General features: G+C 37.2%; 1 protein-coding gene across 6 annotated transcripts in view; it reads left to right on the top strand.

The window, feature by feature from the left end:
• The window catches only part of OSBPL3 (oxysterol binding protein like 3), a 92,969-nt gene extending 76,211 nt beyond the window's left edge, over positions 1-16,758 (top strand). For all 6 annotated transcript variants that reach the window (XM_035316208.1, XM_035316209.1, XM_035316210.1 and 3 more), the window contains 9 exons: positions 5-255; positions 1,863-2,000; positions 4,748-4,811; positions 7,628-7,706; positions 9,007-9,151; positions 10,480-10,624; positions 11,277-11,403; positions 11,950-12,072; positions 13,224-16,758. In XM_035316208.1, the coding sequence (XP_035172099.1) occupies positions 5-255; positions 1,863-2,000; positions 4,748-4,811; positions 7,628-7,706; positions 9,007-9,151; positions 10,480-10,624; positions 11,277-11,403; positions 11,950-12,072; positions 13,224-13,320 (1,169 nt within the window). In that variant the 3' untranslated portion in view covers positions 13,321-16,758. The remainder of the gene's footprint in view (positions 1-4; positions 256-1,862; positions 2,001-4,747; positions 4,812-7,627; positions 7,707-9,006; positions 9,152-10,479; positions 10,625-11,276; positions 11,404-11,949; positions 12,073-13,223) is intronic.
• The last annotated feature ends 677 nt before the right edge of the window (positions 16,759-17,435 follow it).

Raw genomic sequence — 17,435 nt, 5'->3', positions numbered from 1 at the left:
TCAGACTGTATTTCTGAAAGTGGAATTGGATGCCATTCTAAACGGAGAACATGTTTACCAGCCCCATGCCCTAATACTAGTAATATCAGCCTATGGAATATCCTGAGAAATAACATAGGAAAGGATCTCTCCAAAGTGGCCATGCCTGTTGAATTAAATGAGCCACTTAACACCCTTCAGCGTCTCTGCGAGGAGCTGGAATACAGTGAACTACTAGATAAAGCAGCGCATACACCTAACCCATTTGAGCGGATGGTAAACACATTATTCCTAATGCTTCATAACATTCTGTATGGCCAGAATAGAGTACAATGTAAAAACAGTCTGCCAAAGAAATGAAGATATTCTGTTCCATTTTTCTTTTTCTCCAAGCTGAGGGAGGCAAACTCCTTAAGCGTGTCTGGGCATGCTTACATACCCACGATTTTTGATTCTTCTGCCTCATTTCTGTTGCTTTGTCAGGAAGTGTATCTCCTGAAATGCCTTGCTGTCCTGCAAGGTTAAGTAACGTACTAGTTTAACTCTGTTTTGAAGCTTTTCCTCTTCTTTTTTATTCTTACTCTTTCAAGATTTGAAACTTGGAGAAAAGAGGGAGGAATTGGGTTAATATGTTTTTCTCATGAGTATGAAAGTTACAATAAATCTTTTCTTAAGGTCTGTAAATAAAGGATTTTAAAGCTTTCTAAATTCTCTTAAGTGAAAGTTATGGATTACACCTTAAACTAAATCAAGCCTTTCCAAGTCAATATATCTTATGTTAAAATGAGGCTGTTAATGAATGTAAATAGTTATGTTATAAATACTTTTGAAAAGAATCTTGCTTCAATCTGACGCTCTGCAAGGATTACAGTTTAGTGTCTGTTCTCAGGATAGAGGGTGTGGCTGTTTATTTGTTTTTTAGGTGCATAATCTTTTTATTGTTCTCCTGAGAACATGCATTAAAAAGAAATAAGCAGTAGTTATTCACATCAGAGTGAAAAGAAATCTTTTCTCTCCTTCCTACAACTTATCATCTGGAAATTGACTCAGAATGAAGTATTCTTTGCCTTTGAGAAATTCCCGAGGCAAAATTAATGTTAGCTTTTGCACGGTAATTGCCGTAGTTCAGTTTAGAATGGGTCTTTTATCAATTTGGTTTCTGAAATTGTGAAAGGAGAGCATCTACTCTTTCACGAGATGAGGAGAGAATGAAAAGGGAGAAAAATGGTACATAGGAGACATAAATTGAACAAAACTAATTCTAATTCCTCAGGCTTTGGAGGAATTATGCTGTGTTGACTGTAATAATTTGGAAGGATCTCCTGTGTCTTAATTGTAATAAAGAGCAGTTTCATTATTAGGTAATAGCACGCAGGAGAAAAAAGGAAATTCAAACTGTGTTGGACATAATAAACTTTCTGAAAACTCTTTTAATGCTTCCTGTGCCATATTTAGGAAAAGGCTAGTGGGTAGATCCATAGAATCACAGACTGCAACTGTAAAAAAGCCAGTTAAAAGAAATCTAACAGTGATTTTTAAAGTTACTGCTTTGAACTGTGCATGTTCCAAAAGGCTGAGTTGTTTCAAACAGTTTTCGGAGACACCATGTTCAGTTGATTAAATTTGCAGAGTTTGATCCTAGTAACTCCATCCATCAGTGAACCCCTGAATGACTCTCTGAAAACTGAATACTTCTGTAATGCATGATCCAGTGTTTAACTTGCAGGAGGAGGCATACACGTTCATACTCTGCAAATGATGGAAAAATAAAGAATTACTTGTCAGGATAAGGCCTTTTTTTCCTTCTATTAAATCAGAATCTATACCAAAAAATGTGCATTACTGTGGTTAATTAACCAAAATTCCATGTATGTTATTCCCAGGTGTATATAGCTGCATTTGCAGTATCCGCGTATGCCTCCAGTTACTACCGAGCTGGAAGTAAGCCGTTTAATCCTGTTCTTGGAGAAACCTATGAGTGTATTCGGGAAGATAAGGGTTTCCAGTTCTTTGCAGAACAGGTACGGTATGCTGCAACCCTTACATTTGCTGTTTGATAGGCTGCTTAATTCTGAATGCATGGCTGCTATCCTTTAGAGTTAATAACAAAATGTAAAATTACTTTACCTAAACTTAGCCCCAGCAAATCTCAAGGGGTGCTACAGAATTAAAAATGAAGGAAATTGCTTTTTTTTTTTTTTTTTTTTTTTTTTTTGAGGAAGCTCAGCTAACTCTGGCATGGAACATGACAACCTACAGCTGGCAATCAGAAGCAAAGGCTGGCCATTTGGCTACTCCAGTAGCTGGATAACGGATAACTAAGGGGAGTACAGTTCCCCATGCTGAAATCTGATCACTGCTGCAACAAGCCTTCATGTTCTTGTCATGTTCCTTTGTGTGATCATTAAAAATACTGTATTTTCAGCTGTTTAATGTCTTTTTTAATGATAAATATTTCACTCATACAAGTTGATCAACCACTAGTATTTTTTATGGCACCTTGAATATTTCTCCTTGCTGTCCAAATATTTTGTGGGCTAAGCCTGGTACCACAGTTTAGTAGCTGAAGGATGTATACAGCACATCAAGGTGTGGGTGTTGCTGAAAATAGTCCTCCAATAGAAGAGTAATTATTAAGTGTGGGTAAAAAAATATTAAATTTAAACCAGTTGAGTTACCAAAATTGCTAAGCTTGAGGCATATGTTAAAAAGAGATAAATATTCTGGTGCCTATCAGGATGTAAGAATTATTGAAAGCTGTCTCGTTTTGTCTAGACATAACAACAACAAAAAATACAAAAGTGTCATGGTCAAAGCTGTACAATCTAGAAATTTGATCAGAAAAAGTCTTAAAAGAAGCTTGTGGTTTTGACACATTTTGTACATCATGTTCTACAGCTGACAAAAAGGAATGCTATGTGATCTTTCCTTAGTCTCAGGAAGTATCATGGGCAAGAGTAAAAATAAGGAAAAAAAGCAAAGCAGTCAAAGCAAGAATCGAATCAGAGTTCAAGCAATGTGTATATTACTTGACTGTATTTAGTTCTAAGGTAATGTATAGCAGCACACTGAAGTTACCAACATAACATCAAATTGGAGTAGCAAAGTGGTTAATGAATGTTCGATACTGAGTTTAATGTGAGTTTGAATTGAGAAGTTTTTTCCCTTGATGTTGGACAAATCAGTACAAAGGCAGCTTTTACTAAAGGAGAATTCTAAAACAGGAGGCTTCTTGAGTTGTTCGTAACTTCTATAACTGTGTGTAATAAGTGACAAGACTTTATAGATCAGTAAAGTTTTACTACGCTAGTATGGGGTGTAGGAATGTTAGGAAAGGAGCGTGGTGTAGGAGGAAAGAAATTTCATGCAGCTTGCAGGCATTAAATAATTCTTTTTCCATCAGGAGCTGTTGCTCATTGCTTGTCTGTGCAAGCCTTTTGATGCTTACTGTAGATAACTTGTTATTGTGGATAATGTGTAATCCATGGAGTAGATATGCAAAATGTATAAAATGGCAGCGATGCTGTTGTATGACTAGAGTGTGTTCAGAATAGCTCCACTTAGCTCCATGACCTTACTCTGAAATTATAACAGTTTAAGTGAGATCTAAGTTTAACCCAGGAATTATAGTGACATCTGGGCTTAATCTGGGTGCAGTATGTGAGAGAGAGAGTGTTGCACCTGGTGGATTAGGCCATAGCTGACAGTAACTAGTACTGCTTTACTTTTTTAACCAAGTAGAGGTTGTTCAGTGAAGAAACAGATGCCAAAAGAAGGAAAGAAAGAAAAGCTCAGTAACAAATTTGCAAAATGAACAACACAGAAGAAAGTAAAACTGCATTTGAAACATGTATGTGGTTATGAAATGAAATTAATTGTAGGAAATAGCAACTTGACTTGAAAATAAAGGTGTTTTTGTCAAAGAACAGTATTACACACCAGAGTATTGGACCCGGTCAGTTTTAAGTCATGGTCACCCAAAAGGGAGAATGTACAGCTTGGAAGGAGTGGTTGCCTTTGCTTTGTGCAATCACCTTATTATTTACTATTTTCTTTTAATAGTATGCATTGTGTATTTATTTACTTACAGTCCTCACTTTGCAATTTTGGTCATTGCCCTAGTTCATGTATGTGCTTTTACCCAACGCTGATAAAATGCAGTGTGTGTGGTTAGAGTTTCACACAAGAAAAACCTGAGGTCTCACTTGTGCAGTAGTAGGTGGGTGTTGGTAGCTGGAATTTCATGGTTTTATTTCTCCACCCGTTTGGCCCCCTTCAGCGATGCTGATTGCTGTCTCCTCCCTCATGCTGAGGGTTCCGTAGGTATTTACTGTACAGAATAATTTAGCCTCTTGTTTTTTGTTTGGTTGGTATTTTTTTACTTTTTTCCTGTGTGCTTAAAATGCAGCTTCTGTTAATATATGAATGGGGCCTTCGGATTAACTGTAATTATCGCATTAGAGACAACATACAAAATATATAGTTACATTTTCATTTGATGAACAGATTCACAGGCCTTTTAAAGTGTGCTTCCCATTTCGTTCAAGTCTACTTAGGTCTCAGTACCTTACTAATCTCACCGGCTCCCCCTTTAGGAAAGAACTGTAAAAGAAAAGCAAATGTTCAGATTGTAAATGTCACATATGAATGAAAAATGAAGGGGAAAAAGGGGGAAACAAACAAACAAACAACAACAACAACAAAAAAAAACACAACTATTCAAGTGTTAATTTGTCCATCTTTTTTTCCTTTCATGTCTTGCTATTAGGTCAGTCACCATCCACCTATTTCTGCATGCCATGCTGAATCTGTGAATTTTGCTTTTTGGCAAGGTAACTTTTCGTCTATCATTTACTTTTACAGCCTTCATAATAGTTTCTTTGTGTGTTTAACATGAAATATCCAGAAACGGGGAAAAGGTTAATTTCCCTGCTTATATCACATCAGAATGGCTTTAAGAAATCCTAGCCTTACTGCCATGCTTCTTACTTGTATTTTCTGCCATTACAAAAATCTACAAGTATTTTATAAAATTATTGATCATTCTTTTCATTTACAAATACCTGCATTTATTCAAAATCTGCTGAAGTATTTTTTCTCTCTCTTTTTTTTTTTTTAATGTGTGGGAGGTTTGTTTACTAGAGAAGAGTTGTACCTCAAGCTATTTATAAAAACAAGCTAGAGTAGTGCTTGAAAAACCACAAGTTAAATTCTGAGCCCTGACAGATCTTGTAATCCTGTTCTGAAAATGATTTCCAGGAATGCGCGTAACAGCAAGGACAAACATATTCTCCATGTCTTTCTCTGTTAGTATTATTACAGCATGTAAGATTTCATGCTGTTTGACTACTAACATTCAGTCGATCAAAAAATATTGTGCTGGAGCTTTGTTTGCTCCGTAAGTCTGGTAAAGATGTCGGCCAGTTACAATACCTGTATTGTTAGGTGTTTTTGGAGTGTACAAAGAACATAACTGTGCCTTTTAACTCGGTTCAAATCCTTTGCCCAGAGTTTTGTCAATTCACTATGTGGCCATATTATGACATTTATTTTTGTTATGATCGACTCTGCTGACTTGATTATAGTTATTATGGATAGAGCTGTATTGAACAGAAATTGGGACTCTGTCATTAGTCTGGGTATCATTATTCAACACAATTCTGCACTTTATAAACACATACAGGACAAGAATTCTTCTCTTCTTAGCTGAAAAGCAGAGATGACAAAAATTTATTCATTTCCTGAATACTTTGTATACAAGACTAGATAAGAGCCAGTCTTAATAAAACATGAAGAGACTGATTTATTTAACAGATCTTGGAAAACTGCTGTTGCTTGTCTATCGCAACATGCATTTAGAGAACAAAGTTTTTCTGTAAAGATAAGAGCTGAGAATCTGGTCAATAAGAGGTTTGGTCCTGATGACCCCAGAAGACTCAATCAGGCTACAGCAGGGTTTGGGCTCCTTTGCTTTGTCTGGTTTATTTTGTTTTCAAGCATGGCTAGCTGAGCTTAAGGGAGAGCTAGACAATGATGTTTTCCAATGCAAAGGCAGTTTGTAAATGCTGTGGCTTCTTGTTAGAGGGCTATATTAACTTATGTGGAAAGACTAAGTTAATCATAAAGGTAGCTTGTCAATGAGGTAAGATCTTTCTGTGCAAATATCTTTCCACTTAGCGTATTATCTCAGCCATAAGACTGGGTTCTGACAGGGATGGTTATTTTAGAAACTGTTTCTCCTTACTTAAGAAACTAAAGCGACTTTTGCAGAACCTATTTGAAAGGACAAGAACAATGGAAATGCAGAATGGAAAGTTCCAGCTATCACCGTGTCTGTGCCTCAATTAGTCTGAGCATGGCTTTGAAATAACACTTGGCTTTTTTTAGCTCTCCTAAAATTTTTGCATGATGAAGTTACACACTGGATCCTAAGAAGTTTGCAATTTAATGATCTCTGTGTGACTTTCTGAGGCCATAGAACACAGTCTGATAATACATTTTAACTGTTGAACTCTGCAGGGTCTGCCATTGCTCTTTTTCTTTCATCCCAGTGCAGAAGAAAGAAACCTAGTGCAGAATTCAGTTCAACTATGAAGTCAAGGTAGTTTTGGACCTCTTACTGTGCATTGTAGGAATCATGACAGATTTCCTGTCACTAAAGATACTGACCCAACATAAACCTTCCAAAGAAAAACAAACAAAAAGAAAGATGGTAGGCAGCTTGATGTGGCTCAGTCTTGTAACACACATGGATATCCTTGGGAAATAGGTAATCTCCTAATTCCAGTTGAGTATCTATCTCACAAGACTTTCCCCCCAGCAATTGCATGGGAAGCAGTAGTTAGGAAGTTAGTAGTTAGTGTACTAAAATCTTTTTGAGACTAGAGATTTATTCCCTCATTTTCAAATTGTTCAGTGAACAGAATTGGGAATCCTGGAGTCTAATACAGCAAGGGTACTACCCACTCAGCTCTGAAGCTGGGAAAGTCACTGCCTGATTATCTAGCCTAATTTAACTCCATACCCTTTCAGCCATGCTTCCCTGCCCATGTTTATTTTCACTTCTACATGAAATAAATTGCTAATTTAACAACTGCCTCGAGAAAGTTTTATGAATTTGCATTGAGATTTCTCGTCTTCTTTTTTGGAGGAAATGACTTGAGACTTGGGCAGTCCTTTCTCTGATTCAGACCAGATTTTAAAAGGCCAGTTAAACTTCCAGGGGAAGTTGGACTAAATCCTCTCCACTTTTGTGCCCTTTGTGCCCTCTTGCTTCTTCACTGTAGATGTTGTTAGTTGTCATATTCTTGTATTGGAAATTCTGGTTTGGGTTTTTGAAACGTCTGCATTCATTCACTAGGAACTGAATTACAGATGAACATACACTGTTGATAGCTTATTCAAATTCCCCTTTTTTGCAAGGTTTTTAAGAGATGACTTCTAGAACTCTGGTGCTTTTCTATTTAAAACAACGCTAATGTGAAAAAACTTGCAGCTGTTAGAAGGTCCATAGCATAACTTCAGACACTTTATTATGTTGCATTTCATTACTTTGCGTTTCCTACAAGTAAAGTAGAACCCAGATAGGTAAAGGTTGATTCACCCATGCCTCTGACTAAACCTCTTTTTTTTCCTCCTCCTGTTTCAGATGTAAGATGGAAAAACAAATTCTGGGGAAAGTCCATGGAAATTGTTCCAGTTGGTATAACGCATGTAACTCTTCCAGCGTAAGTGCCTCAGATGCATACTGCTGTTTGCACACAGATACACACATCCTCACGTGCACCAGAGTTACATTTATCCAGATGAGGACAAGCTGTGCTGTGTATATGAGACCTTTGGAAGAACTGGTGATTATGATTTAGTTTAAAAAGAAAGAGAAGGAAAAAAAAAAGACCAGAAGCTCTAAATATTTCAAAAGTTATAAAACCAAAAGATGAAATAAAATGGTCACTTTTTTATTGTGTTTTGAAGAAGGCAAAGTTGGTATTTTCATACTTTGGTTGAATTTCAAGCTGAGTTGCATGGAAAAGCTGCATGGTAAAGGAAGCTATGAATTTGAGGGTTGGGGGTTGTTGCTATATTTGTACCTGTGTTTGTACAGACCCTAACACCATGGAGTCTAGGTCTATAGCTGAAGCTTATAGCTGTCCTCATTGCTTAAGTAATTATTATAAGTGATAAATAGCACCAGTAGCATATCTAATATTTATTATCCAAGGCAGTAAGCAGTCACAACTGTAGTTTAGTATAATTTGATTATTTTTTTAAAAAAAGTAAAATCTGCAGTTTTCCTATGCTGGCTTGTCAAGGTGCCCATTATAGATCAACAAGTAAAATTCTGGCCTATATCCAGCATGGTTGCAGAAATGGAGGTCTAAAAGTTGAATGGTGTTCCAATTATATCTGTTTTCCAAAGAGAGTCTACAAATTTAATTATTCTTCCTTATTAAAAAAAAAAAAAAAAAAAAGGAAAAAGAAAAATAGCCCAATATAGTATCCAAAAGGTAGCGTGTATAAAAGATGTTGTGCTCTCTTATTCATAGTGGCTAGATTAAGCTGTGGAGTGAGAGGTCTTTAGGATGTGAGTGAAGGTTCAGTAGCGAGGTAACTACCAGCTTAGTACCCATGGTGGGCTGATGAACTGGAAAATTTTCTGATTCACATTTGGGTCTCCACGCGCTGCTTTATATCCCTGTGAGAAAAATACCCTATGTAGATCTGCATACAAAAAAGGATGCTCAGGCTAAAGGCAGAACTGAGAGAAAACTGAATTCAAGACCAAAGCTTATAGCAGAAGTGGTAAGGGTTTTCTGGGAGATAGGATTGTTTATGGGATTGCCATGGTCTTTGTTTATTAGAAGAAGGTATGGGAACAAGAACACTGAGGCATTGTTAAAAAAAAAAAAAAAAAAAAAAATTCCATTTCATTTTTTTTTCCTAATTGAGTTCTCTGTATTTTTTTCAGAAGTTTGTAAGCTAATTTAAACATGGTGTGTGACTTCTCCTGTATGTATTTTCGTACAGGTTTAAAGACCACTTTGCATGGAACAAGGTGACATCTTGCATCCATAACATCTTAAGTGGACAAAGATGGATTGAACACTACGGAGAGATCATCATCAAAAATCTTAACGATGACACTTGTTACTGCAAACTGACTTTTGTAAAGGTGACTCAGGAACTGCAGCAATTCTGGCAGTGCCCTTTCTAGCATCCACAGGGGGTGGATGCTGTCTGCTGAAACCCAGTACAACTGCTTACACGCTGTGTTTTCCTATAGTTCTGTAATTACCTGTGATTCTTTGAGAAATGTGAGCTCTAAATGAACTGCAGCTCAACAGGTAGAGCAAGGCAAGAAAAATAAAAACATCGTTCTCAGGTGATTCTAGCTGAGATGCAGAAATAAGTATGAGGAAGGGAAAGGAAGAAACATCATCAAAAACCTAGTCTGTGTTTGACGAGAGAGGTAGGCACAGGGTGTCTGTCTACTGACAGTGGTTTACTGCATGTTTCCTGCTTAGCCATTGTTCTGCGCTGTGGTTGCATTCATCCAGCAGCTGTAGAACCAGAGCTTACGCAGGGTATTTCAAACAATGCACTTTTGTAGCCTTATGCAGATAGGTGGAGGAGCTTAAGCGAGGTCTTGTGCTGTTTTTCAAAGCTTTTGCTTCAGTACAAGGTATTAATATATAACTTCCTCATGAAATGCCCTCATAACTGAAATTAAGATTAGGTTTTGGTAGTAAATAATTTCTTCCTAGAAAAAGAAAATCAATTTAAATCCTAAAATAATGCCAACATTTCTAACCACAGAAATTTTGCACAGCATGCTAGGAGTCTTACCTTGACCTCAGTTTTCTGATACTGATTGCTGGAGCAAGGCTGTGCTTTTCATAGCTCCTATCTGCATGGCCTGTCTCTAAGTACTTCAGCATACCAATGCAGCTTGACGTGCTCAGCACCAGAAGGAAAGTGAGTATCATCATTTTCCTTTTCCTACCTCTGAATACTATGTGCTTCCTAAGAAGCATTCGAGTGAAGCATTTAGGTACGTAATGGAAAGCACTGTAATATATTTGCAGAGCTGCAATAGATGTTTGGAGTTCACATTTTAGATGGAGAGATTGTAAGTTTTATACCTTTGATATTATAAATTGGCAAAACTGGAGATGACTGTGAGTAACAGTTTCTTCTTTCCCTTTTCTGCAAATCTAGGGAGGATGTCAGTAACTATGTCAGAAATCAGTGTTTTCTGTCATTGCTCAAAATTCAAAGTCAGCTGTGCTTCACCTAGTGCTGCCCTTAAAAAGGCAGACAGAATAGATACAGGTCTCAGTAGTAGTATTTTAGTTAGCTAGTTAATAGTACAGTTCTTTGTGCATGATATGTAAAGCACACCTAAATGAGTAATTTTCATTTCAGAAAAATACAGCATGGCAATAGCACTTGTGCTTGATCTCTCACACACCTTTTTCCTCCTGTTCCTTTTGATTCTAGGCAAAGTACTGGAATCCAAATGCACACGAGATTGAAGGCAGTGTCATGGATAAAACTGGGAAAGTTGTGCATCGGCTCTTTGGGAAGTGGCATGAAAGTTTATACTGTGGGACGACTTCATCTTCGAACTGTATATGGAGAGCAAGTCAGTGACCAGAATGGTTGACATACAGAACTTCAAGTCTGCTTGAGAATATCTATTTATTTTCACTTATTAGGCCCCAATTTCTTTTGTTTCTATATGGAATCTTAGAAATTTATCAAGCATTTAAAATTTAGACCAGAAGAATAATAAATCGTGTAACTTAAATAATATTCAGATCTTAATCCCACGGCTTCCTGCCTTTTCCTCATTCTCCCTCATTTTCATATCTGGCTATAAAGGAGGTATTCAGGACTTTATAAGTAAGAAAAACAAAAACAAACAAACAAAATAAAACAAAAAACAACCCCCCACGTTTTTGTGTACAGAATTGCGATTCACGTATTAAACATTGGAGGATAGCCCACATAGCTCAGCTCTGTAATCAGAGCCATATCCAAAGTTCTCCCAAACCTCATGGGTTTTTGTCTACTGTTGGTTGAAAAAGCGCTATGATTGTAGCATGCGTTTCATCACAGTTGTGCTCAGATTCAACTTACGAGATGCCTCTTATTCCTCCAAAATTGAGACCAGGTTCAGAGATACAAAGAAAAAAAAAATAAAAAGACTGAGGGGAGTTTGGTATTGTCCTTCTATAGACAGTAACATTTAATTGGAATTCTCAATGTACTTTTTTATGTATTTTTTTCTGTAGATCCAATGCCTAAAGACTATGAGCAGTGGTATGGATTTACTCAGTTTGCACTGGAGTTAAATGAACTGGACCTGCAAACTAGGTCATTACTTCCATCCACTGATACACGTTTTAGGCCAGACCAAAGGTAAGAAGTTTTCCTGCATAAGTACCTTCCTCAAATAGTTTTAATCTTCCTTAAACTCACTTACCCCTAAGCTCAGGCTACCTTGTGTAGGTACCTGCAGAGTGTTTCCATTTTTACGTTACTTCTGCATCTGAAACAGGCATTTTAATCGAGAGACGGTCCGGTCATTATGAACCAGTGTTTTCTGGAAATGGTTTTGGATGCTTCACTTTGCAAGAGAACTGTTTTTTCTACAATGGTTTTAAAACTTGTCAAGCATACTGTGTTTGAACAGCCAAAAACTGAGAGACGCTTGAATTTGCTTTTTGCAGTGGAATTTCTACCATTGCTATCTTCCAATGAAAAGGTTCTAATATAAAGATTCCTTTGAGCTTAATGTGAGAATTACTTTTCCTTTGGTGCTTTTTGCTAAGGTAGTTGTCTGCAGATGTAGTTTTTTACCTTTCAAACACTGAGCCACCTGCTGCAAAGATTAGATTCTGGAGCTCTTGACAAAGATGGGGACAGAAGCACCAATTGTGTGTTTTATCATTGCTGCTGCTACAGGTTTCTAGAAGAAGGGAATATTGAAGGAGCTGAAATGCAAAAACAGAGAATTGAGCAACTACAGAGAGAACGACGGAAGGTGCTGGAAGAAAACAATTTAGAGCATCAGCCTAGATTTTTCAGGTACTATACAACAATTAGCATATACTATCATTTATTGAAATGTTTATTATAGATCTTGTTCTAAACTACCATAAAGCAGGCTCCGGTTTTCCCAGGCTTCTTCTAAATTCTTTCGGTGGTGGTGGTGGTGGGTTTTTTGTTTGTTTGTTTTTGCTTGACCAAATGGTATTTGGTCCGAGTTTGAATTTGCCTGAGGAGTTAACGTAGCATCTTTGATTATTTCAAGCAAGGTGACAAAGGTCATTTTAGCTTAATTATCTCTGCTGAACTCCTGCTGAATTCAGTGGGATTGCCTTGTGCAGCAGTGTGCAGAGGTGAAGCCTTTCATATTGAGGGATGTTTTTGAGAAAGCTTCCCCCATGTAATGGCAAGATATTTGTGATTTAGATAGGACTTTATTTCTTCCTGTAATAAATCAATTAACAGGGGACTTCAGCTACTGAAAGACAAAAATGAATGCTAGCGAGGATGTGGCCTTTTGCCCTCCAGCTTCTCTGTTGAGGATGCAGTGAAAGAGTTAGACCAAAGGTGAATGTTGTATGGGCTTGTGTATCACAGTTAACAGATCTGGGATCCTAATTATTTTCTGGATATATACTGCACTTGGGAGGAGTAAGAACTGGAGAAACGCAGAAAGGTTTAAAATAGATGCAAAAAGGAAATGGCTTAGGCCAGTGTCTGTCTGAGGAACTGCTGAGCTAACTACAGAAAAGCAAACTTTCCTTCCAGCAGGCTAAACAGACAGGAGAAAATAAAAGTTTAATACTGTGTTGTATTTTCACAATGAGAATTGTAAATAAGGATAGGGATTTGAATCCTTATAATGAGGATTTGAAAAATTGAGATTTGTACTATAGCTTTAAGTGACAGAATAAAAAAATTAATTACTATATAGCAAAAGTGTGACCGAACGTTAGGTTAGATATGAAACATGCATTTTGCTTTTCAATTTAGATTTCTCCCTCCAACAAATCACAAGCTCTGATTTACGTTGATTGCTGTACTGATCTTCATTGCACCTGGTTTGTGGGCTGGATTGGGTATCTGTGCGTAGTGCAGGTATATTTGTTGCACCACACAACAAATATATAGAAAATACAAGCTTTACATTAAAAAAAAAAAAAATGAAACAACTGTTTAATCTTTGATAGGAAATCCAAAGATGACTCCTGGGTGAGCAATGGAACCTACATGGACCTTAGAAAAGAACCTGGTTTTTCCAAACTGGACAATCCTGTCCTCTGGTGAAAGAGGAGCCAAGTGAAGATGTGCTGTGCTGTTTTCTTGGATCTGATTTAAAAGAAGTATATATAAATATATGTGTATATATATATATCTCTCTACACACACACATATAATATATGTGTGGGGGGGTTGTATGTGTGCAAGTGTGCATATCTCCAGAATTGTGCTTACTTTAGGATATGATAATTCACTTGTTTTCTCTACTCTATTGCAATGATTGTTTGAATGTATAAATACCCTAACTTCTTTTTATAAAATATTTAATAAATAGCACTGAATGTTAACAACTAGAGGGAAAAGAGGAGCTTTTACACTACTTTCCCAGGTGTGATGGTAATGTCAGTTCTGAGTTAACTTATGCCTTATTGAGTTGCATTGGGGACAGTAGCATCAGCTTCTCCTAGCTGTGCTGAGAAGTGAGCGTAAGCCTTAGTAACTCAAACTGTAAGTAGGCTTCCACAGTACAATGAGTAGTTCAGCTGTCTCTGGGCTGGTCTAAATTCCTAAAAACGCATTATCAGTTGGTGCTGAAACCTGAGTACGATCCTTTGCTGCCTGTGGAAAAGATTCAAATAAGCTTTGGTTTCTATTAGCTTTCTTACTAGCGTTATGGAAGGAGTAGTTGTGAGCTTACTTCAGTGGACTGATGGCTGTATAAGTGTACGGCTAAAAGCAGTGCTAGAAATTCAGGAATCGACAGCATTTTCCACTGGGAATCTTCAGATTTATAGCCCCCAACAGGGCAGGAGGAGACGGTCTTTTGTATATAATGGTTGAGCACCGACTAGATGAAGCAGCTCTCTCTTTTTCCAGTAAGTAATGTGTATACAGAGCACAAAATCCTGTGCTTCCATAGCTTCATTTGTTTTTATTAACCTAAAAATTGCAACAGTAAGTCTTTTTAAAAAGTAAGCAAACTGATTGTTTTAATCTAGATTTTTTTTCTTAGTATTTTGATATTTTCTACCTCTTCAAAAATAAACAACATATTTAAGATCTTATATTTAACAAATGACCATCTGCCTTATGGAGAAATGTATGGAATCGTTGATCTTCCTCTGTTTGTTTGTTACGTTCAGATAAATATTAAGTGTCTTGCACTAAATCAATTGCTTCTCTTTCCTGTAATTTTATACATTTGGGTAGATTTGCAAAAGTACGAAACTATAGGTTAAAATATACCAGGAAATAAATGTAGCAGAATTAGCACTTTTGAATGAAGATTACAGTGATGGGCAATTTTATTTATTTTCCTTTCCATGAAATCACAGTGCTCATGAACTAACTGCATTCCTGCCTACCTACCTGCAACTCAACCCGGACTCATTCTTCAAGTTTGTTCTGTGTGTCTGTGACTCTCTGGCAAGAAAACACTTTTCAAGTTTAGATCTATATCCACCACAACCCTCATTTTTTTCTTACATGCCACCATGCCACTTCAAAGATAGAAAATACACGCTATCTATGATAAATGTTGTTGGCATGTTTACCTGGCTTATGACTGGGACAAATGGACAATACAGGCATAAGGGTTGCTCTTAGAAGCACTAGTACCTTAGAAAAGCACTAGTACCTTAGAAAAGCTCTCTTCCTCCTTTTTTTTTTTCTTTTACAGTTTTTTACATCTTACAGCATTGTTCTAAAGAAAACCCATTAAAGCGGATCCATGTAATATATGTAATGAAGGAAATAGTACAAAAACTTCAATTTTTAAACAAAATCCGTGGTATCAGTTTAGATGTATATTTAAATTTTGTTTCCTGTTACCTTGAAGCTTCATTGTCTTACAATCAAATGCTTTTTCACCATTATTCGCTTTGCCCAGGAATTCTGGCTCGCTGTCGTTTCTGTAATTTATTACCAAAAAAGTTAGCATAACTCTTTTCTATTTAATATGTCTCTTAAAGATTCAGCTAGCACTCCAGCAGCTTACAACAAGGCAAGGTTCAAGTCAGTATGAAAAGAAAATCTGTGCTTTGATTCCGAAGGAAATCTTAACCTCTGGGGACTGTTTGGCTTTTCAAGGAAAATGAGAATCTCTTCATGGCTTGAGCCCTTCCTGTTTTACTCTTGTATTATCAAAACTTGGCACAGGAATGAATGGATATTTGTAATTACCCTTGTTGTTGGTAATTTGTATGAAAAATCACACACATTTAACAACAAAGGAGGTAGGAGAAAGGAAAAAAAAAAAAAAAAAAAAAAAAGCTTTTAAGAAAGGGAGTAAAATTTATGGAGGATACCTGAAATTTGCTCATTGTCATATCTGGCAGCTATTGTGATACTGTCTGATCTGATTGCTGCTTTTTCATTTTCTACATATGGAGTGGATTTCCCCCTACTATGTCATATGAGCTGGTAGTTGATAGCTTTCAAAATTAAAGGATTAGAGGCAAAAAGAGAGTTAAAGAACCATAATACATTAAAATCTGTGGGTGTTAAACAAAAACTAATTTCATTTTGGCTGTTTGAGTCATGATTTTTGAGAAATCAGACTGGTGCTGTTGTCTTGTATCTTCCAATCCAAAATGTCTCAAAGACATTTACTTAATGACAGGGAGAATTGGGCTGGGAAGTGCCTTACAGAAAATTGTTTCCTTTGACAAAATTCCCGTAGCAGGAAGGCAAAACTCAGAATTTTATGATCTTCCTCAGTAAAATAATGCCCACGAAGAACCCGGTGCATTTTTTAGATAAACAAAGGAAAACTGTTGCAGAAGAACTCCTTTTGTAAATCCTTGATACACATCTGAAAACCCGGTGTAACCAGTCAGGAATGATCCTCTGACCCCACACTTCCAACTACAATATAGTTGTCCCTGCTTATCTTTGTGTGGAGTTGGGTGTAGTTGTTAAGCTTCTGACAAGTGTATATTAAGAAGTGGAAGAAAAATGTCTCTGTTACTTGTGTATTTCTGTAAAAAAAATATATTCATCATTCACAAACCTTAATACAATCTGTAGTTTTTCTTGCTAAAATAATGACATTTTGGTAATGATTTTTCCGAAAACTTCAGCTGTGTTAGAGTGCCTGACTTACATGAGCTTTCTGCAATATACTAAGACATATGTTGTTTTTAGTGATTGACATTTAGAGTCTTTCTAGCCTGAGTAGTAGAAAGAAAATAGCGAGCAACTTACTGCATCCTTTCATGCGCAGCAGTGACTCCCAAACTCTTCAGCTCAATGGATGAGTCCCAGAATTTCCTGTTGACCGTTGCCTGCTGTTTTAGCACTCTTGATGACGTTGTAAACATTACTTAATATGACTGGGGGGGCAGTTTGAGCACCACTCATTGAGCTCTCCCTTCCCTTGTGTACCCCTTCCCAAAGTGAAAAGCTTACTATAAATTTACATCAAGGGGATGGAGCAGTTCACACCTTTGGGTGTTAAACCACTACTCAGTTTTCAAATTAGATAGCAAAGAGAGAGAAAAAAAAGTCCAAGGAAATAGTAATGATAGAAACAGAAACCCACAGCTGCGTTCTCAAATGTTCAGATTTGACACTGCGGTTCTGAATTTGGTGCAGAGATTTGGTGTTATGAAACAACAGGGTAACTTGTTTAGGACACTACTCTTGGAAGGATAAAGTGCTGTTTAGACTGAGTGGAACTAGAGTGCGCCACTACTCATTGCATCCCTTTTCTCACATTTGCTCTCAGGTTTATGCTTTATGTGTTAGTTTGCCAGCATCAGTCTACCTTTTTTGGTTACTTTTTGAAATACAGATCCAGTCAAGTAGTTAGGTTCTTCATACAGAGCCTAGAAAATCAGCTGGTCCTTCTTTGAGGGACCTGAAGCAAGGTTGCTGGCTTCTTTTAAAACCTGGCCCCTGGAGGAGGTGGTGGTTGCAAACTCAGTCACCTTATTTTTTGGCACTTTCCTGATTAAACTGTCCCTGAAGAGTTTCAGGCTGCTGAAGCCAGATCGATGGACAGAGGAACACAAATTCACAGGGCCAGAACATCCAGCCAGGGACAGCTTTGGGGTTGGGCAAAGGTTCAAAGCTGGTCTTAAATAAATGAAGACCCTGCCCCCCAGTTTCCCTCAGCTGTTTGCAGTGCTGTTAGGTTTTCTGCGTGGCCCCCTCGTATCTTAGAGTCGTTATTCAGTGTC

This window comes from Oxyura jamaicensis, chromosome 2 (genome assembly GCF_011077185.1).
Source record: "Oxyura jamaicensis isolate SHBP4307 breed ruddy duck chromosome 2, BPBGC_Ojam_1.0, whole genome shotgun sequence".
Taxonomy (NCBI): domain Eukaryota; kingdom Metazoa; phylum Chordata; class Aves; order Anseriformes; family Anatidae; genus Oxyura; species Oxyura jamaicensis.
The sequence above is the reverse complement of the archived record's forward strand: the minus strand, read 5'-3'. Positions and strand labels throughout refer to the sequence as shown.